Source organism: Pelophylax lessonae (genome assembly GCF_965119305.1).
Source record: "Pelophylax lessonae genome assembly, contig: HAP1_SCAFFOLD_237, whole genome shotgun sequence".
In the NCBI taxonomy this organism is placed as follows: Eukaryota; Metazoa; Chordata; class Amphibia; order Anura; family Ranidae; genus Pelophylax; species Pelophylax lessonae.
The window spans coordinates 85,706-108,778 of NW_028120096.1; the positions used below are offsets into that span (position 1 = coordinate 85,706).

Below are 23,073 nucleotides of genomic sequence, written 5' to 3' on the forward strand. Positions count from 1 at the left end.
GGGGCTCTGGCAGATCCTCCATCCTGTATAGAAATCTGTATGTGTGCCCCCCCCTCTTCCATATGTCATGTATGTAGATGTGTGCCCCCCCCCCTCTTCCATATGTCATGTATGTAGATGTGTGCCCCCCCCCTCTTCCATATGTCATGTATGTAGATGTGTGTGCCCCCCCTCTTCCATATGTCATGTATATAGATTTGTATACAGTATATATATAGTGTAGTATCTGAACGGGGGGCTGACGTTCTCCAGGGGGGCACCTTGGACAGTATGACATTTCTGGCCCCCAGCTTCTGTGTGTGTCCCCCATATCCTGTATGTAGATGTGTATACGGTATATATAGTGTCATATCTGGAGGGGGGGCTGATGTTCTCCAGGGGGGCACCTTGGACAGTATGACATTTCTGGCCCCCAGCTTGTGTGTGTGTCCCCCATATCCTATATGTAGATGTGTATACAGTATATATAGTGTCATATCTGGAGGGGGGGCTGACGTTCTCCAGGGGGGCACCTTGCACAGTATGGCTTTTCTGGCCCCCAGCTTCTGTGTGTGCCCCCCCCCATATCCTGTATGTAGATGTGTATACAGTATATATAGTGTCATATCTGGATGGGGGGGCTGACATTCTCCTGGGGGGCACCTTGGGCAGTATGACATTTGTGGCCCCCAGCATCTGTGTGTGTCCCCCATATCCTGTATTTAGATGTGTACACAGTATATATAGTGTCATATCTGGAGGGGGGGCTGATGTTCTCCAGGGGGGCACCTTGGACAGTATGACATTTCTGGCCCCCAGCTTGTGTGTGTGTCCCCCATATCCTGTATGTAGATGTGTACACAGTATATATAGTGTAGTATCTGGAGGGGGGGCTGAGGTTCTCCAGGGGGGCACCTTGGACAATATGACATTTCTGGCCCCCAGCTTCTGTGTGTGTCCCCCATATCCTGTATGTAGATGTGTATACAGTATATATAGTGTCATATCTGGACGGGGGGGCTGACGTTCTCCAGGGGGGCACCTTGGACAGTATGACATTTCTGGCCCCCAGCTTCTGTGTGTGTCCCCCCCCCCATATCCTGTATGTAGATGTGTATACAGTATATATAGTGTAGTATCTGGAGGGGGGGGGCTGAGGTTCTCCAGGGGGGCACCTTGGACAGTATGACATTTCTGGCCCCCAGCTTCTGTGTGTGTCCCCCATATCCTGTATGTAGATGTGTATACAGTATATATAGTGTAGTATCTGGAGGGGGGGGGCTGAGGTTCTCCAGGGGGGCACCTTGGACAATATGACATTTCTGGCCCCCAGCTTCTGTGTGTGTCCCCCATATCCTGTATGTAGATGTGTATACAGTATATATAGTGTCATATCTGGACGGGGAGGGCCTGACGTTCTCTGGGGGGGACACTTTGGACGGTATAACATTTTGGGCCCCCCGATTCCTGCGTGTAGAGGGGGGTGGGGGTGCATGCCTTGCCAGTTTGGTAAGCTTTGGTCTCATGCGAGCTGCGCCAAGCTCGGGGTTTGGGGTTCCCCCCCATTCATGCACTGGACCTCCTCCAGTCATATCTCTGCCTTGACAGTGGCGGTGTCGATCTTGCGGGAGGCGGGGCCCAATTCCACTTTACAGACCCGCTGGGCAAAGTTCAGAGAGCAGACGGTCTCCCCGATATTCTCCTCCAGGGGGGACACCTGACAAGAGACACACAATGAGAAGCCATCTCCTGTCCTGGAAGAGGTGGAGCTGCTGTACAGGAAGTCAGGTGTGTGTACATAAACCTTTCCCCATGACTCAGGAATCTCCTGGCTGACCACTACACCTGAGCCAGGCTGCCAGGCTCACCGCTGAACTTCCTGGAAATGCTGGTTGCCTGGCTGTCATGCTGCTTATCCTCTATAGTCAAGTCATTGACCTGGATCAAGCAATTGAGTACATACTGAAGTCAGAGGATCAGCATTTCCAGAAGGGAAGGTTTCCAATGGCAGCCCCCTTATTCCTCCGCAGTCATGGTCTGATGGGGGTCAGACTTCTATGGCCACTCCCAGGAGGGGCCACATTGTACACCAGGAGCCAGTAGGGGCCACATTGTACACCAGGAGAACTGTATATCCAACACTATTATCTCTGTATCCTGTACAACTCCTCCACCCAACACTGACCATTGTATTTTCCCGCATGCAAACACCATGCTACACAGTATACAGACTCCCAGCATGCATTAGTATCTGGTATATATCAAATCCAGCATGCAATAGTAATTTCTCCCAGCATGCAGCAGTCTTGCCCCCAGTGGTGCCAACCTGGACCATCATGACAGTCTTGTTCCCTTTGCCCAGAGAGTCTTGCAGCAGGTAGGTGAGTTTGGAATTGCGGAACGGGATGTGGGGCTGTTTGGCTCTCAGGGCCTGAATCACCTCACCCAGGGCCAGCAGGGATTTATTTATGTTCTGGGCTTCCTTCAGCCGCTCGCCCTCTGCCCCTGACTTGCACACCCGCTCTGAGCCGGCCAGGTCCACCAAGTTCAGCTTTCCTGAGGAGGAAGGACAGAGCTCATGTGCCCAGTATGGAAATACTTCATACTACTGCTGGTACAAGGAGGACAAACATACTGAATAACCTTCTACGTGACAGATATTAGGTCCCTGGAGTGTGGTCCCCAACCTCAGTATCAGCTGATCCTACAGTAATGTGCGTTACACACCTGTAGTACCTGTCTACGGACTTGGTGAGGGGTATTACACACCTGTAGTACGTGTCCACAGACTTGGTGAGGGGTATTACACACCCGTAATACCTGTCCACAGACTTGGTGAGGAGTATTATGCACCTGTAGTACCTGTCCACAGACTTGGTGAGGAGTATTATGATCCTGTAGTACCTGTCCACAGACTTGGTGAGGAGTATTATGATCCTGTAGTACCTGTCCACAGACTTAAAGAAGGGTATTATGATCCCGTAGTACCTGTCTGCAGACTTGGTGAGGGGTATTATGATCCTGTAGTACCTGTCCACAGACTTGGTGAGGGGTATTATGATCCTGTAGTACCTGTCCACAGACTTGGTGAGGGGTATTATGATCCTGTAGTACCTGTCTACAGTCTTGGTGAGGGGTATTACACACCTGTAGTACCTGTCTACAGTCTTGGTGAGGGGTATTATGATCCCGTAGTACCTGTCCACAGACTTGGTGAGGGGTATTACACACCTGTAGTACCTGTCCACAGACTTGGTGAGGGGTATTACACACCTGTAGTACCTGTCCACAGACTTGGTGAGGGGTATTACACACCTGTAGTACCTGTCCACAGACTTGGTGAGGGGTATTACACACCTGTAGTACCTGTCTACAGACTTGGTGAGGGGTATTACACACCTGTAGTACCTGTCTACAGTCTTGGTGAGGGGTATTATGATCCCGTAGTACCTGTCTGCAGACTTGGTGAGGGGCATTACGCACCTGTAGTACCTGTCCACAGACTTGGTGAGAGGTATTACACACATGTAGTACCTGTCCACAGACTTGGTGAGGGGTATTATGATCCTGTAGTACCTGTCTACAGACTTGGTGAGGGGTATTATGATCCTGTAGTACCTGTCTACAGACTTGGTGAGGGGTATTATGATCCTGTAGTACCTGTCTACAGACTTGGTGAGGGGTATTATGATCCTGTAGTACCTGTCTACAGTCTTGGTGAGGGGTATTATGATCCCGTAGTACCTGTCTGCAGACTTGGTGAGGGGCATTACGCACCTGTAGTACCTGTCCACAGACTTGGTGAGAGGTATTACACACATGTAGTACCTGTCCACAGACTTGGTGAGGGGTATTATGATCCTGTAGTACCTGTCCACAGACTTGGTGAGGGGTATTATGATCCTGTAGTACCTGTCTACAGACTTGGTGAGGAGCTTTACACACCTGTAGTACCTGTCCATAATCTTGGGGAAGAGTATTATGATCCTGTAGTACCTGTCCCTTAATCAGTGTTATATTATGCACCTGTAGCTCCTGTCTCCAGACTTGGTAACGAGTATTACATACCTGTCCCCAGACTTAGTGAGGAGTATTGCATACCTATAGAACCTGGCCCCAGACTTGGTAAGGAGTATTGTGTTCCTGGAATCAGTGAGGAGTATTACATACTTGTCCCCAGACTCGGTGAGGTGTAATACATACCTGTAGTACTTGTCCCCAGACTCAGTGAGGTGTAATACATACCTGTAGTACTTGTCCCCAGACTCAGTGAGGTGTAATACATACCTGTAGTACTTGTCCCCAGACTCAGTGAGGTGTAATACATACCTGTAGTACTTGTCCCCAGACTCGGTGAGGTGTAATACATACCTGTAGTCAGGGGCGTAACTACAGGGGTTGCAGGGGTTGCAATCGCTACAGGGCCCCATGCTCCAGGGGGCCCGGTAGCAAACCAGTGGGTGAACTTCCAGGATCGCAAAGGTCACACTTGCGACCGGACCCTGGCATTGCACCACTGTGGGGAGGCCCCAAGATTGCAGGAAGTGGGCCCACAAGATTGCAGGAAGGGGGCCCACTGCAGAACTTGTGAAAGAATCCTGCTGCGGGACCGTAATAAAAGGCCATGCAACGAGTGTAAAGAGCCCCAGGATTAGTGGGAAGAGCCCTGGGCTTGAAGGTAAGGGCCCCGGCCAGGGGTCTGGGGGGCCCTTCATGGTTACTTGCATCAGGGCCCTGAAGGTTCTAGTTACGCCTCTGCCTGTAGTACTTGTCCCCAGACTCGGTGAGGTGTAATACATACCTGTAGTACTTGTCCCCAGACTCAGTGAGGTGTAATACATACCTGTAGTACCTGTCCCCAGACTCGGTGAGGTGTAATACATACCTGTAGTACTTGTCCCCAGACTCGGTGAGGTGTAATACATACCTGTAGTACTTGTCCCCGGACTCGGTGAGGTGTAATACATACCTGTAGTACCTGTCCCCAGACTCGGTGAGGTGTAATACATACCTGTAGTACTTGTCCCCAGACTCGGTGAGGTGTAATACATACCTGTAGTACTTGTCCCCAGACTCGGTGAGGTGTAATACATACCTGTAGTACTTGTCCCCAGACTCGGTGAGGTGTAATACATACCTGTAGTACTTGTCCCCAGACTCGGTGAGGTGTAATACATACCTGTAGTACTTGTCCCCAGACTCGGTGAGGTGTAATACATACCTGTAGTGCTTGTCCCCAGACTCGGTGAGGTGTAATACATACCTGTAGTACTTGTCCCCAGACTCGGTGAGGTGTAATACATACCTGTAGTACTTGTCCCCAGACTCGGTGAGGTGTAATACATACCTGTAGTACTTGTCCCCAGACTCGGTGAGGTGTAATACATACCTGTAGTACTGTAAGATTCTGGTACCTCTGGTACCCTTATTTTCCATTTTCTTTTAATATGCGTCCCACCTTTCTAATTAGGTGGTACGCATACACCTTTAAGACGGATGACGTCATCGCCGAGCGCCGCAGAGCGGCTATTTCAACCGCCGGCGTTCTCTCTCACGTTGTTCGTTCAACCTGCCTGTGTGTCCACATGCTTACAAGCTTGTCTTGCTGCCGGAACCTCCAGCTATTCTCTTTTACTTGGAACAGACCGGAACCTCGCTACTGATCCCTGTATCTCGCTACTGGACCCTTCTACTACTAAAATAGTGCAAGTGGGGTTGTGAACGGCGCTACCGTTTTTCAAGAAATAGCAATATTATATTTGCTTAGCGTGAATGGTGATACCACTTAATGTGTGCCGTGAATAAATAGATAAATAAATTTTAAAGTGCAATCTTATAAAATGCTGTATAAAAATATTGTGTAAAAATCAATAAAAATAGATTATATAAATGCCTTGTATCTTAAATTATTGGTGATAAAGTGCATAAGTGCTAGTGCAAAGAAAGGAGAGACACAAGGCTGAAATAAATTAGTGAATTTTATTTAAAAAAAGACCAGGTGAAACATATATCTATCCTCACTATGAACCAAAGGTGATGGTGTTTAGTGAAGAGAAAAGAAGTAAAAGCTGCTGTGAGCAAACGAAAAAAATGTATACTGAAATTAATAGGTGTAAGATGAATAGGATAAATGAATTAATGTGATGAATTCGGGTTGCAACAACCTGCGTGACCGCTAGGTGTCGCACCCTGCTATATGACCTGATATCAGTTGCAGGAGGGTACCGTATATCTGGGTTCCGCTGTCCCCTCTGACTTCCTGGTGGGTCTGCGTGATTCCTCAGAAAGAAGAAAGGAGACCCCTAGGTATCATATCCTTCTACTACTAACCTTACTAGTGATAAGTACCCCACAGGGGAATCCTCCATAACCTTACTTACACTATCTACCTCTGCACATTAAGGACTGTTACTATCTATGCATACTAATTCTATCATCTGCACTGTTACATAGATTGCTAGCTCTTGAGTCTACTACCATCTATCCTTGCACTGGGTTAGTCTATCCTGTATTTGTCATCTGCTGTCCTTACCACCTGTTACCATACTCGATTACTAACCTATCTGCATTCTACCTATTACCATCTAATACTCTCCTGAACATTTCTATCAAGTGCTTGCCATCTCTGTCACTGTTCACGCCTGTCCCTTCAGCACATCACCTTCATACTAACATATACATTCTATCACTCCAGGAACATCTTATTGAGTGTGTGTATATCTGTATGCTGAAGCTGACAGGCCCACAGTGATGAGTCCTGGAGAGTTGGATCTGGTTATTCAACACATCTCTACATGACTACTGAGTGGAGATTCTGCAGCTGCAAATCCAGCCTACTACAAAAACGCAGGAGCGTTACAGATTGAACAAACCTAAAAAATGTATTCAGCAGAATTACCCACTCAAGTGACACAATTAACACAACAAGTAAATACATTAATACTTGCTCTTACTGAAGTAAAAGAAGAAAATCAGACTCTGACACAGCAGGTAACCCGTCTTTCACGGCTTACTGCTGCTCAACCCCCTGAACCTAAAATAAACCCTCCTCTAGTGTTTACAGGTGATCGGAAAAAATTTCGTGAATTCAAAAACGCATGTCAATTGCTTTTTTTGTTAAAACCTCGTACATACCCTACTGATCAAACTAAAGTCTGTACCACTATCTCATATTTAACGGGTGATCCACGGGCCTGGGCAGACTCTCTCTTTGAGAAAGATGATCCTCTTCTCAACTCCTATCCTTTATTCCTAGCGGAACTCGCTAGTTTATATGACGACCCCAACAGGCAGAGTACTGCTGATATTCAATTGAGGGCTTTAAAACAAGGAAGGAGACCTGTAGAAGACTTTGTAGCTGAGTTCAAAAGATGGACCCTTGATTCAGGGTGGAATGACACATCTCTGCGAACTCAATTCAGACTCGGGTTATCAGAAGCTGTTAAAGACGAGCTCGCCCGAGCGGATTTACCTGGCACCTTGGATGCCTTAATACAACTCAGTATCAACATCGACAGGTGACTGCGTGAAAGGCTGAGAAAATGGGAATGCCATTGTCTAGTCCTTCTCGGATTGCGGCCGTTGACCCTACTCCCATGGAGGTAGGAACCATACGCCCACCTTTATCAACTACTGAACGAGCCAGAAGAAGATCCAGAAACCTCTGCATGTACTGCGCATCCCCGGATCATTTGATGAGCGTCTGTCCCCTTGTCCGCAAAAAAGAGGGTGAGTGTTCACATGTCTTGCTAGGAGGATTAACGACTTCCTTTTCTAACCCCTATCTCTTTGGTCATTTGACATTGGGACCAGACTAGGATTACCACCAAGGCTATGATCGACACAGGATCTTGTGGAAACTATATTGATACACGTTTTGTTACCTTAAATAAAATACCTATTATTTCAAAACCTAAACCTGTTTCTGTTAGTTTCATTAACGGTATTCCGCTATCTTCTGGTCCAATCACCAATCAGACACAAGCACTCCTTGTCACTGCTAACGAGTCTCATATGGAGACCACCACTTTTCATATACTATCTTCACCCCATTTTTCTATTATTTTGGGACTCCCCTGGTTACACACACATCAACCAATCATAGATTGGAAAAGACGGACTTTGTCTTTCCCTTCTCACTATTGTGAGATTACGTGTAACCTCCCATCTTATGGGAAGATTCTGTCTGTGGTGTCAGATGAGATTGCACCACTATGCTATCAGGATCTGTCCGAAGTGTTCCTCGAAAAAAATGCTCAAGTGTTGCCTCCCCATAGGGATTATGATTGCACTATCGATCTACTCCCTAACAGCAAATTGCCTTTCGGTCATGTTTATCCCCTTTCACAGGATGAACTTTCTCATCTCAAGGAATACTTGGATGAGAATTTGACAAAAGGGTTCATCAGACCCTCTACTTCTTCCACAGCTGCAGGACTTTTCTTTGTCCGCAATAAGGATTCAAGTCTTAGGCCTATTATCGATTATAGGCAATTAAATACCATTACGATAAAGGATCGCTATCCTTTACCGCTCATCCCTGAACTCATTGAACAAGTGCGTGGGGCTACTTACTTCTCTAAATTAGACCTGAAAGGGACATACAACCTAATCCAAATCCGCGACGGAGATGAGTGGAAAACAGCATTCAGAACCAGATACGGATTATTCGAATATCTTGTGATGCCATTCGGGTTGTGTAACGCTCCCGCAGCTTTCCAAAGGTTCATAAACTACATCTTTAGAGACTTACTTGATGTCTGTGTTGTAGTATATCTGGACGATATACTTATCTATTCTCGATCTCTCTCTGAACATATAAAACATGTAAGACTTGTGTTATCCAGATTACTCGCACACAATCTATACGTGAAATTAAAAAAATGCCTATTTCATAAAGAAGAAATATTATTCCTAGGATACATCATATCCAAAACCGGAATTAAGATGGATATGAGTAAGATATCCTGTATTCTGGACTGGCCTATACCAACAACTCGTAAGGCATTACAGCGATTCCTTGGATTTTCAAACTTCTATAGGAAGTTCATCAAGAACTTCTCTGCTATTGTGAGACCTCTCACACAACTGACAAGTATAAAGAAACCATTCAAATGGTCAGAAGAAGCAAATCGAGCTTTCTGCTTGTTAAAATCAAGCTTTACTTCTGTTCCAATACTACGCCATCCAGACCCATCCCTCCAATACATCCTGGAGGTAGATGCGTCAAATATGGCAGTAGGAGCAGTTCTCTCCCAACGACCAACAAATACTTCACCACTCCACCCAGTTGCTTTCTTCTCTAAATCACTAAGCAGCCCAGAGGTGAATTACTCAGTGGGTGAAAAGGAGTTGCTTGCCATAAAACTGGCACTGGAGAATTGGCGACATCTACTTGAAGGTACCCGGTTACCAATACTCATATATACAGATCATAAAAACCTTCAATACCTCCAGACTCACAAAACTCTCTCCCACCGGCAGGTACGATGGTCATTATTCTTCCTAAGATTCAACTTCTTAGTGACCTACACACCTGCAGACAAAAATAAAAAAGCGGATGTGCTATCACGATTAACCGAAGATAACTGCGCTGAAATCCCTTCTATTCCTATAATACCCTATGATCGTATTATTGGTGTTGTTCGTTCCCTGAAGGAAGAGATTTTGCACAGTATAGGATTGGATTCACCTCCACCACAACTAACTACTGATGCAGAAGGCTTCCTCTATTACAACGACAAACTCTACATACCCCCTACTATGCGCACCAAGATCTTGGAGTTATCACATGATGTGCCCATGGCAGGACATATGGGTATGACGAAAACCCTTAATTTGCTTACCAGGCAGTTTTGGTGGCCTGATATGAAGACGTCTGTACAAAAATTTGTATCTTCATGTGACATCTGTGCAAGGTCCAAAATTGACACTACAAAACCATCTGGTCTACTCTGCAGTCTACCAATACCCCAGGTTCCATGGGAAGTTGTGTCCTTAGATTTTATAGTAGAACTACCACCTTCTAAAGGATTTAATACCATTCTAGTGTCAGTGGACCACCTGACAAAGATGGCACATTTCATCGCTATCCGTAGACTACCTTCATCTAAACAAACAGCGGAACTACTGATGAAACATGTGTTCAAGTTACACGGAATTCCAAAGACTCTTTTATCCGACCGTGGTTCACAGTTCATCTCTAAATTTTGGCAAGCTCTTTGTCAAATATTACGGATTGAGCGAAAGCTCACTTCTCCCTACCACCCTCAGACCAACGGACAGACTGAAAGAGTCAACCAGTGTATAGAACAATATCTGCGTTGCTACACATCATACCTACAGGATGATTGGGTGGACCTTCACCCTCTGGCGGAATTTGCTTATAACAACGCAACCCACAGTACTACTAAGCAAAGTCCGTTCTACTTGAACTATGGGTTTCATCCCACACTTCTTCCACCACGCATCCTACCATCAAGTAACCCAGTAGCCTCAGACTATCTTACCCAAATAAAGGACTCTCTGGGTTTACTTAATACCACCATCACACACGCCCATAGCCAACAAAAAAGGTACTACGACCTACGTAGAAGACCTTCTCCTCAGTATGCTATTGGGGACCTCGTTTGGCTATCGACAAGAAATTTAAGATTAAAGATCCCTAGCAAAAAGCTTGGACCTTTATTTCTGGGACCCTTCCCAATTAAGAAACTTATTGGAAAAGCTGCAGTACAGCTCACCTTACCAGCAGATCTCAAGATCCATCCCATCTTCCATGTGTCGCTACTGAAACCCCATGTTCCTAACCAAGGAATAAGGCCTACCATCTTGCCTCCACCTCCAGTACAAGTTGAAGGCGGAGAAGAATATGAGATTAAGGAGATTTTGGATTCTCTTATCCACAGAGGAAGACTCCAGTATCTCATAAGATGGAAGAACTATGGACCCCAAGACGACACCTGGTTGGATACCTCTGATGTTCACGCACCTAGGCTTATACGAAGGTTTCACTCGAAATACCCGGAGAAACCAGTGCTATAGGCCTTCCGGAGCCGGCCTTAAGGGGGGGGTACTGTAAGATTCTGGTACCCTTATTTTCCATTTTCTTTTAATATGCGTCCCACCTTTCTAATTAGGTGGTACGCATACACCTTTAAGACGGATGACGTCATCGCCGAGCGCCGCTCTGAGCGGCTATTTCAACCGCCGGCGTTCTCTCTCACGTTGTTCGTTCAACCTGCCTGTGTGTCCACATGCTTAAAGCTTGTCTTGCTGCCGGAAACCTCCAGCTATTCTCTTTTACTTGGAACAGACCGGAACCTCGCTACTGATCCCTGTATCTCGCTACTGGATCACTCCCTCACTACTGAACCCTTCTACTACTAACCTTTCTAGTGATAAGTACCCCACAGGGGAATCCTCCATAACCTTACTTACACTATCTACCTCTGCACATTAAGGACTGTTACTATCTATGCATACTAATTCTATCATTTGCACTGTTACATAGATTGCTAGCTCTTGAGTCTACTACCATCTATCCTTGCACTGGGTTAGTCTATCATGTATTTGTCATCTGCTGTCCTTACCACCTGTTACCATACTCGATTACTAACCTATCTGCATTCTACCTAATACCATCTAATACTCTCCTGAACATTTCTATCAAGTGCTTGCCATCTCTGTCACTGTTCACACCTGTCCCTTCAGCACATCATCTTCATACTATCATATACATCCTATCACTCCAGGAACATCTTATTGAGTGTGTATATATATCTGTATGTTGAAGCTGACAGGCCCACAGTGATGAGTCTGGAGAGTTGGATCTGGTATTTCAACACATCTCTACATGACTACTGAGTGGAGATTCTGCAGCTGCAAATCCAGCCTACTACAAAAACGCAGGAGCGTTACAAGTACTTGTCCCCAGACTCAGCTGTGATGGTGTTCACGGTCACTGGGAGTGAGGTACAGATACTTGGGGGACGCTGAGAGAATGGTTTGGATGCCTTCAGATGGGCGGTAATATTTGTCAGCAATATCTCTCAGGAAATATATGAAGATGAATGGTTTGACTTTTCAGATTGCTAGAATATTGCAGGAGTCTCTCATAGACCCATGCTAGATAGTGAGGTGGGGTGGGGTTTGTTATTGGTAAGTGCCTGTATTCCATTGTTCTATTGTTTCTGTCTGCCTTAAGATCAACTTATTATGGGATGTATATGTGTATGTGGATTGGCTGCTAAGGGGGAGGGGGGTTGTCCCAAAGTGTATATCTCTTTGTGCATGTGTTTGAATAAACAGTTTGAGTTCTACTTCACCCTCAATCTAGAGTTCTGTCTCTCATTGGGGGAATCTGCTACAAGGGATTGCTATGTTCTTCATACTCCCTTGAATAATCACTAAGCTCTTGTAAGAACTTGTTCCTGCTTCACTCTCTGGAGAAAGAGAGGTTCACCCACTGGAACCTGGAGCCTTGTCGTAGGTTCAGGGTGGGTAGAAGACGGCGAGACCCCAACCAAGCTGCGGCGGTTCGTGGGGTCTAAGGTGGTTATGGTGTCTGGAGAAGTGCTTGGAGCCCTCGGGAAGCACTAGGAGCATCCGGAGGTACCCAGTCGGGGTGCCGGTTGATCCGTTACATCAGCGAGGTGTAGTACATACCTGTAGTATTGTCCCCAGACCCGGTGAGGTGTAATACATACCTGTAGTACTTGTCCCCAGACTCGGTGAGGTGTAATACATACCTGTAGTATTGTCCCCAGACTCGGTGAGGTGTAGAACATACCTGTAGAACTTGTCCCCAGATCGGGGAGGTGTAATAAATACCTGTAGTACTTGTCCCCAGACTCAGTGAGGAGTATTACATATGTGACCCTGGACTTGGGGCGAAGTAGCATGTACCCGTAGTACCTGTCCCCGAAAAATAGCACACATACACTATATTGCCAATAGTATTGGTACGGCTGCCTTTACACACACATGAACTTTAATGGCATCCCAGTCTTAGTCCGTAGGGTTCAATATTGAGTTGGCCCACCCTTTGCAGCTATAACAGCTTCAACTCTCCTTGGAAGGCTGTCCACAAGGTTTAGGAGTGTGTCTATGGGAATGTTTGACCATTCTTCCAGAAGAGCATTTGTGAGGTCAGGCACTGATGTTGGGAGAGAAAGCCTGGCTCGCAGTCTCCGCTCTAATTCATCCTAAAGGTGTTCTATTGAGTTGAGATCAGGACTCTGTGCAGGCCAGTCAAGTTCCTCCACCCCAAACTCGCTCATCCATGTCTTTATAGACCTTGCTTTGTGCACTGGTGTGCAGTCATGTTGGAACACAAAGGGGCCATCCCTAAACTCCTCCCACAGAGTTGGGAGCATGGCATTGCCCAAAATGCTTGGTATGCTGATGCCTTAAGAGTTCCCTTCACTGGAACTAAGGGGCCAAAGCCCAACCCCTGAAAAACACCCCCACACCATAATCCCCCCTCCACCAAATGATCTGGACCAGTGCACAAAACAAGGTCCATAAAGACACAGATAAGTGTGGGGGGATTTTTACTGGCCTGCATGGTTATAGCTGCAAAGGGTGGGCCAACTCAATATTGAACCCTACGGGCTAAGACTGGGATGCCATTAAAGGTCATGTGTGTGTAAAGGCAGGCGTCCCAATACTTTTGGTAACATAGTGTATATTACCTATCCCCATACTCAGTGAGGGGTTTTACATACCTGTAGTAATGGCCCCAGAGTTGAATTCTCGACCAGTGATGGTGATGGTCAGTAGGGCGTGGGAGCGAGAACTGCGCTCATTCATGTTGGTGCAGAACGTGGCTCGGTTGCGCCTCCCCAGGGCCAGGAGCTGAGGAAGTAGTCACATGTTAGGCTCCTGGAAGCTGCCATCTTGTGTTTGAGCTCTGGGAGGTCATAGTAACACTGTGACATTGCTGACTATTGTCTCAGAAAGCAGAGGATGGAACAAACTGACGGGGGTCTTTTACATTTTTATACCTTTTTAATGTGACGGAAACTCTTGACTTCCATACTGGTTAGGCCTGGCACGTGAAGTTGACCGCTGCCATCTGGGTTGAGCTTAATGTCCAGCTTGTCCTGAGGGTCCCTGGAGAGAAGATCTCTGTAGAAGAAGACATTGCCAGATTGGTATTAGAAGTAATGTCTGCATTACGTGTGTGCGAGCAATAACAGGAGATATACATCATGTATCTCAACTCATAATGTGACATCCAGAGATCTTTACCTGGGGGTGAAATGGATATAAACATTCACCAACCTTACCAAGAGTCCAGAGATCGTTATCAGGGATGCTATAAAAGTGAAGGTGATAGACCTTCCCTAGAGTCCAGAGATCTTTACCTGGGGGTGAAATGGATATAAACGTTCTCCAACCTTCCCTAGAGTCCAGAGATCGTTATCGGGATGCTATAAAAGTGAAGGTAATAGACCTTCCCTAGAGTCCAGTGATCGTATTATGGTTGGAATGGACATGAAGGTTCACGGATCTTGCCAAGTCTATCCATAAGGTCTGGAGGTCATTATGCTGAGGGTGGAATGATATCTGTGGAGTCGGGAGATCATTGTCCAGGGGGTGGAATGATATCTGTGGAGTCGGGAGATCATTGTCCAGGGGGTGGAATGATATCTGTGGAGTCGGGAGATCATTGTCCAGGGGGTGGAATGATATCTGTGGAGTCGGGAGATCATTGTCCAGGGGATGGAATGATATCTGTGGAGTCGGGAGATCATTGTCCAGGGGGTGGAATGATATCTGTGGAGTCGGGAGATCATTGTCCAGGGGATGGAATGATATCTGTGGAGTCGGGAGATCATTGTCCAGGGGATGGAATGATATCTGTGGAGTCGGGAGATCATTGTCCAGGGGGTGGAATGATATCTGTGGAGTCGGGAGATCATTGTCCAGGGGGTGGAATGATATCTGTGGAGTCGGGAGATCATTGTCCAGGGGGTGGAATGATATCTGTGGAGTCGGGAGATCATTGTCCAGGGGGTGGAATGATATCTGTGGAGTCGGGAGATCATTGTCCAGGGGGTGGAATGATATCTGTGGAGTCGGGAGATCATTGTCCAGGGGGTGGAATGATATCTGTGGAGTCGGGAGATCATTGTCCAGGGGGTGGAATGATATCTGTGGAGTCGGGAGATCATTGTCCAGGGGGTGGAATGATATCTGTGGAGTCGGGAGATCATTGTCCAGGGGATGGAATGATATCTGTGGAGTCGGGAGATCATTGTCCAGGGGGTGGAATGATATCTGTGGAGTCGGGAGATCATTGTCCAGGGGGTGGAATGATATCTGTGGAGTCGGGAGATCATTGTCCAGGGGGTGGAATGATATCTGTGGAGTCGGGAGATCATTGTCCAGGGGGTGGAATGGACATGAAGGTTCACCAACCTATCTATGGAGTTCAGAGATCATTTTCCAGGCTGGAATGGACATGGATGTTTACTGACCTTTTCCGGAGTCTGGAGATCATTATCCATAGTAGTTTTGTGGGGGTGGAATAATATCTGTGGATTCCAGAAATTGTTATCCAGAGGTGGAATGGAATAAAGGTTCCCCAACCTTCCCCGACCTATCCATGGAGTCTGGAGATCATTATCCAGGTAGTTATGAGGGGTTAAATGATATCTGTGGAGTCTGGAAGTTGTTATCCAGGGGGTGGAATGGAATAAAAGTTCGCCAACCTTTCCCAACATATCTATAAAGTGTGGAGGTCATTATCCGGGTGCGGAATGGACACAGAGGTTCACTGACCTTCGCCAACCTATCAGTGAAGCCCGGAGATTGCTACCCTGGATTGGTATTATTTAGTAATACTGTAACTCCATTAAAACAGTAAAGTGATGTCATCATCTAAACATTTCTGTCACTTACCTTCCTCGTTCCCTTGCTGCCAGGCTCCTCTTTCTGCCTCCTGTGATGATGTCTTGGTTTCGCATCACTTGAAGAGACCTCACCTATTTAAATGATTAGCATGGACATATCTGGCCTTCAAGCTCCTCCCCTCTGCTTTTGTGTCCTGTCTGTTTCTTCTTTGGTCTGACTTCCATGCACTGACCTCATCTCTTTCTTAGATTTTCTTGTCGGCCATCTGCCACTACCCTTTGGCTTGTATTCTAGTTCTTCTTTAGCTCATGTCACGGGGTAACGTGGCAGAGCCTGACATAAGAGGAGTGGCTTACCGGGTAACTGGCGTGGCACAGGTTCACCAGAGGCGCGGAGTCTAAGTGTTAGCCGGTTTTCACCAGGGCCCCAGATGGTGGGGATGGATTTGGCTGCTTGCTAACACCTGGTCGCGGCCCCCCGGATTCCCTGGGAGAGCCAGGAACAGGTCCAGGACCAATAGCCGGTAGCAGGTAAACAGATCAGGACGAGACAGGAGAATAGTCAGGACAAGCCAAGGTCAGGGCGGGCAGCAGGTAATCAGAATCCAAAGACAAGCCGGGTCAGGTAAACAGGAACAGCGGATATAACAGGCACAGGATACAGGAGAGCTGAAGACAACACAGCAATCACCTAGAGTGACAGCTGTGTTTAAATAGGCCATTTTGGCGCCAATTTGGTAGCCTCGAACTACACTGAGGTAGCCTCAAACTCTACCAAGGTAGCCTCGAACTTCCACCAAGGTAGCCTCGAACTTCCACCAAGGTAGCCCCGAATTTCCACCAAGGTAGCCTCGAACTCTACCAAGGCAGCCTCGAATTTCCACCAAGTTAGCCTCGAACTCTACCAAGGTAGCCGCGAACTCTACCAATATAGCCTCAGCGCATGCGCATAAGCGTTCGCCGGTTAGCGACGCCAGTGGGCCTGCGTAGGGTATTGAGTTCCTGACAGCTCAGCTGGGTTCCAGTCTGCTCCTCTGAGGTCCACAGTGCTGGTGTCAGGAGCAGACTGAGTGAAGAACAGACTGGACCTACGTTGGAGTCTGCCATCGAGCTGCCTGGTCTGACCTGCTGTTCTGGTCCTGGCCTGCTTGGGTTTGCTCCATAGTCTTCAGTCCCTCTCCACAGCAGGGTTCCCGTGTCCTCTGCTCCCCGGAGAATGCCCTTGTATTCATCTGCTCCTGCTAGTGTGAGTTATTAGTCTCCATGCATTAGAGCAGGGTGAACCTATCACTCGCAACCTGGGACTAGCACACAACCAAGGCAGAACTTCCGTTAAGGGGTCCCAGGCAGAACACCAGCTGGGCCTTAGGGTATCCCACATGACCTGCTCACATGTGAGTTCACTTTATCACCGTAACTTTTTTTAAATGATTCAAATACAACTATAATTACAAACAAGAATTTATCTTCTGTTCTTGGTGACGGCCAATGGGAAATGTACACAGTTCCTGAACCCTCCCACAATTAGGACAATTTGCAGAACTGAGCCCACTGCTAACCACCAGGCCCTTTTGCTGCCATCTTTGTTTTAGTGACTCACCTGATGACCTCATTGTAGATCTCCACCATACTCAGTGTGACTTCATAACTCCACAGGCCCTTCCGCGCCTCCATCTCCTGGTAAAGGGCCCGCAGGGACTGAAGGTTCATCCCAGGATTGTCAGCTGTCCCCTAGCGAATAGAAAATATATAAAAGTGATCATCATCTGGACCCCTGCCCCACTATGTATCTATACTATAATATCCTCAATGAGTCACCGCTCAGACAAACAGACTTTGCCAGAAGAACCCCCTGCAGGTAAAAGTGGGTACAGCAGGCTGGCTATTCAGATACAAACTCCATCTATGAGCAGCATTATGTCTATAAAACAAGCAGAGTCATGGATGTCCATCTGTGGGGGATGGGGAACTAAAAACCTGAGGAAACGTGATTATGAAGAGAACATTTCAACCCACAAGAAAGTATTAACTTTGTAATGGTGAGATGGATAAAGGGGTCATCTCCCACCCTGGGATGCAATGAACGAACGGGGAGGACACTTACCTTCCTGGAATGAGATGAACGGAGAGGACACTTACCTCCCTGGAATGGGATAAACAAAGAGGACACTTACCTCCCTGGAATGAGATGAACGGAGAGGACTCTTACCTCCCTGGAATGAGATGAACGGAGAGGACACTTACCTCCCTGGAATGAGATGAATGGAGAAGACTCTTACCTCCTTGGGATGAGATTGTTGGAAAGGGCACTTACCTCCCTGGAATGAGATGGATGGAGAGGACACTTACCTTCCTGGGATGAGATGGATGAAGTTGACACTTACCTTCCTAGGATGAGATGGATAGAGAGGACACTTACCTCCCTGGGATGTTAGATGTGATGGATGAAGAAGACACTTATCTTCTAAGAATGAGATGGATGGACTTACCTCCATGGTGTATGTTTTTCCGGAACCAGTCTGTCCATAAGCAAAGATGCAGACATTGTAGCCATTGATGCAGGAGGTGACCACAGGCTCGATCTCCATGAAAACCTGAAGACCAATAGAGAGTTATGCCATTAATTCAAACCTTCACCAGGGAATTCTCAAGGTAGGCGTAACATTCAGTGACAGGAGAGCAAGAAGAGAGGAAGAACCCCAAAATGCACTGAGCAATCATTTCCAGGACAATATCTTTATCCTCATCTTTGTCTTCATGCTCTGATGTTATCAATTGTAATGAGTCTGCTGACCTCTTCTTGGGTGGCTTCCGGTAAGAAGACTTTATCCAACTCAAAGCTTTTCTCCTTCCCTTTATAGGTGACGGACAGTCTGGTGTCATCGTTGACATCAGTGATGATGGAGGAGGATCCGGAACTCGTCTGGTCAGTGAGGTCCTTGTGTGGACGCACTCGGCACAGCACCCTGATATTTCCTGACCAATAAAGCAAAAAGGTCAGAGTTCATTCACCTTCGTACATTATATGTTCACCTTCATTTCCATCAAAATGCAATAACATGTTCCTCAGCCCCAGTCCTCCCAACAAATCAGAAGATCTTACTATTACACCTTAGTACAATATGAGCCCAGATAATGAATTGCTGAGGGCCAGAGTTGGACCTTGTTGGAGATGTATTGGTGGACATATATTGGTCTAGATATAATGGTGGAGATATATTGGTGGACATACAATTGTGGGGATATATTGGTGGAAATCTATTGGTCTAGATATAATGGTGGAGATCTAATCACACACTTACCCTTTAGCTCCACCAGCTGGTTGTGATATCTCTTGCGTAACTGCACCTCCCGCTGATATTTCTGCAGGAGATCTTTGTTGGCTTCTGACACGTTTGTCACAGCGTTACATATCTATAGAACACAAGACATGTCAACGACAGCAGATTCTGGGCTCCACTTCCCCTGTATGACTTCCTTCCCCTTTCACTCTGTCATACGCTGTATTCCCTCCTACCCTATTCTGTCTCCTAGGCTGGAGCCCCATTTCCCCTCCACACTCTTGCCCGGTGTCTGGGTTCCTCACCTGTCTCCGGGCCTCCTGGATGGAGGCTTCATAGAACTGGGAGAAGTTCCTCACTTGGCTCCTCAGACTGTTGTAGTTGGTCTTCATGTTCTTCAGGACAGGCTGCAGCGACACCAGGCGGCTCTGCACACCTACAGATCATACAGACTAATTGTTTGTCCTCCGGGAAGAACGGCTAGAATATGGTTTAGGCAAAGATCTAAAGTGACATCTACTGCAATCTGGCATCTTATATTATGTGACAACAGAACCTCCAAGTCCTGCCTAAAGTACCATCCACATGGCCTCAGTTCATCTCCTCTATTCAGGCTTTGCCAATAGGTTCCCTCATACAAAATGTAGACCCGCCGGTCAGGTACATACATAGTGGCTATGAGACATTGACTATGCTTCTTCTATTTTTATGGAGTTCCCCATTCTCATAAATGACATGGCAGGTCCTCATGTGATCACCACCCATAGAGATGAAGGAAGAGTTATTTCCACCAACCTATCAGCTGATCACGCAGAGTGTCCATGTGCTGCTCAGAGCATTCTGAAGCCTCTTTGATGGCTTCTTCCTTCTGGGCCTCCAGCTGGTGAATCTCCTGCATCAGATGCTCCTTTAGCTTCTCAATCTCCATCTCATAGCTGGAAATCTGGAGTCACAGGAAGAGCGTTACATCAGGAGACCCCCTTTCTGCTTTTCTGCCTTGGTATCTACATGTGGTCAGATGACTATGTATTACCATGTTGGGTCTTCGCTGCACCTGATCAACCCATAGACATCAACAAAGTCTTCTGGAACTGCATCTCACAGCAGGTCCCAGCACTGCGCCACCACATGGTGAAATGATGTCACTATGTCACATGTCTCGGGATATCTGCTTCTGTCCTCTTATCAAAGCTCTATCAAATACTGGAATCTTTCATAGTACTTGTTTTAACCCCTTACTTACTAGATGCCAGTGTTGATGGACTTTTATTCACAAACTCTGCCCATACAGTCTATGGTGAGCAGCTTAAGGCAGGTCAGATGCTCCTGTCATTGAATGATCTCATAATTTTCTCAGAATGATGTGAAAAGCACACAGCTCTGCAACCCAAAGTCCCCGGACACCGGTCATCCGCTAACATCTGACTCAGGAATCATTCCCATCTGCTCTACTGTAACTCCACAAACAAACCTTAAACAATTTTACCTAATCACAAATGGGACGCTGGTCTTCTCTTTCTTGGTGGCCTTTTCACCATCGTCTCAACCCTCTGTCAGTCCCAACTAATTCCAGTCCTCAACTAAAATGTGGAATAGACTCCCTCCAGAGGTGGTTCTGACCAGCTCACTAGATTGCTTTAAATAAGGCCTGGATTCTTTCCTAGGTGTACATAATATAAATGGGTATTAAACATTTTTTAGGTAAAGTTGATCCAGGGAATATCCGATTGCCTCTCGGGGGATCAGGAAGGAATTTTTTTCCCCTGCTGTAGTAAATTGGATCATGCTTTGCTGGGGTTTATTTTTGCCTTCCTCTGGATCAACAACGGGTATAGGATTGTGTATATGGGATTGTATGGTTGGGTTTTCAATACAGTTTTTTGTTTTTTTTTGGTTGAACCAGATGAACTTGTGTCTTTTTCAACCTGACTAACTATGTAACTATGTAAAATGCAGTAATTGTCCATCAACGGTCCTTGATTGTAGTCTAGAATATATCCTCTGCCAATCATTCCCATCATTCTTTCTTTGCTTCCTCCACACTGAAGACTTCTCCTGTGCTGCACTTGCATTCTAGACAGACCCCCCCCCCGACACACAGACACACAGACCCCCCCGACACACAGACACACACCCCCACCCTGAAAGTCAGTGACTGAATGTTCCCAGTGCCCAGGAAAATGGGCTCCTTGCCCTTCCTTCGAAGCACCACCCATTTCTTAGAATTCCTGCCCTTCCTATAAAGCCCTTCCCTTTCCTTTAAAGCCATGCTCTTTCCTTTGAAGCCCTACCACTTCCATTGAAGCTCTTCTCCTTCCAATGAAGCCCTGCCCCTTCCAATGAAGCCCTGCCCCTTCCATTGAAGCCCTGCCCCTTCCAATGAAGCCCTGCCCCTTCCATTGAAGCCCCGCCCCTTCCAATGAAGCCCCACCCCTTCCAATGAAGCCCTGCCCCTTCCATTGAAGCCCTGCCCCTTCCATTGAAGCCGTGCCCCTTCATTTGAAGCCATGCTCTTTCCGCTCCATTCTTTTGAAGCCTTACTCCCTCCTTCCTTTCCTTAAAGCGGAGTTCCAGTCTCAAATGCCTTTTTTAACTAAAAATACCCCTATAATACTAATCCATCACCCTTTACAGAACCGCTATTCTCAAACTTACAAGTTGTACAGTATTAAATTTTAGTCAAAATCTTACTTTTAAAAACGCTGTCTGGGCGTGGCCATCTTAGACGTGGGCATCAGAAGCCGCAGTGTAATCTGCTGTGCCCTTCTTCCTGATTCCAGGGAGTGATCTGGGAGTTCTTCCTGATTCCAGCCTCCTGGGAGTGATGACAAACAGCTCCCAGGATGCAATGCAAAGGTGGAAGTGATGTCGGTGGCCGTAGCCACAGAGGGGGGAGAAGGAGGAAGTACAATCAAAAATGCCCTGAAAATAAGGTAAGGGACCCCCGAAAAAATTTGAAAATGCCCAATTGTTGATCAGCATAGCGAGCGCTCCAGGAATCACTAAAGTTGCAAAATAGGCCGGAACTCCGCTTTAAAGCCTTGTTCATTCTATTGAAGTCCTGCCCCTTCCATTGAAGCCCTGCCCTATTATTTAAAGCCTTACTTTTTCTTTTAAAGCCCTGACCTTTTCATTGAAGCCCTGCCCCTTCCATTAAAGCCCTCCCTCTCCTTTTTAAGCCTTGCTCCTTCCTCTTAAGCTCTGCCCCTTCTTTTGAAGCCACACCCCTTCCATTGAAGTTCTACCTTTTCTTTTTGAAAGCTTGCCCTTCTTTTGAAGCCTTCCTCTTTTCTTTAGAGCCCTTCCTCTTCAGTTGAAGCCCTGCCCTCTTTTTTGAACCCCTACTTCATTTATAAGCCCTGCTTCTTCCTTTGAAGCACTACCCTTTCCTTTGACTTGATGCCCAATCAGGGGCAGACTGGCCACTTTCGGCCCAGGGGGCAGGTTCAAACCAGAGACCCATGGTGCAGCGACTCGGACCCCCTCCCACTCTCCCTCTTCCCATCCTCCTCCTGACCCCCATTCCAGGCTGAAGCCCTACTCCATGTACTCTCTATTCACCGGCTAAATCTGGGTTCCCAACCTGGCCAGCAGGGGGTGGTTGGGGGGAGCTCAGTTGGGGCTGGCCAGGGGAGGAAAGTCTCCAGTGGGGAATGGAACCGGCCTCTGCTCAGACACAGTTTACACCATCCATGCTGGGGAGGGAGACCTGCGCTCTGTCTTGGTCTTCATCCCGCATTCAGTAGGTCAGTGGCGGGGACTTTTTACTTCTCTTCACCAGGAATCCTTTAGGCATTTCTGTGGCAGAAGCTGTGCAGCCTTTTTACAGGACATCAGAGCGGCCCAGGGGGCAATTGCCTCCCTGCTCCCTGGCCCAGTCCTCCCCTGTGCCCAATCCTTTGAAGCCCTGTTGTTTCAGTTTGAGTCCTACCTATCCCTTTAAAGCCCCTCTT

The 23,073-nt window shown here is 47.0% G+C and overlaps 1 protein-coding gene across 1 annotated transcript in view; it reads right to left on the bottom strand.

Annotated features, from left to right (window-relative positions):
• Positions 1-984: 984 nt before the first annotated feature.
• The window catches only part of LOC309548626 (kinesin-like protein KIFC3), a 49,386-nt gene continuing 27,297 nt past the window's right edge, over positions 985-23,073 (bottom strand). The window contains exons 10-20 of the mRNA XM_082276546.1: positions 19,916-20,063; positions 19,426-19,556; positions 19,142-19,253; positions 18,634-18,815; positions 18,329-18,433; positions 17,440-17,570; positions 13,986-14,109; positions 13,707-13,836; positions 2,306-2,535; positions 1,411-1,696; positions 985-1,021 (exon numbers count right to left, since the gene is read on the bottom strand). Of these exons, the coding sequence (XP_082132672.1) occupies positions 1,568-1,696; positions 2,306-2,535; positions 13,707-13,836; positions 13,986-14,109; positions 17,440-17,570; positions 18,329-18,433; positions 18,634-18,815; positions 19,142-19,253; positions 19,426-19,556; positions 19,916-20,063 (1,422 nt within the window). The 3' untranslated portion in view covers positions 985-1,021; positions 1,411-1,567. The remainder of the gene's footprint in view (positions 1,022-1,410; positions 1,697-2,305; positions 2,536-13,706; positions 13,837-13,985; positions 14,110-17,439; positions 17,571-18,328; positions 18,434-18,633; positions 18,816-19,141; positions 19,254-19,425; positions 19,557-19,915; positions 20,064-23,073) is intronic.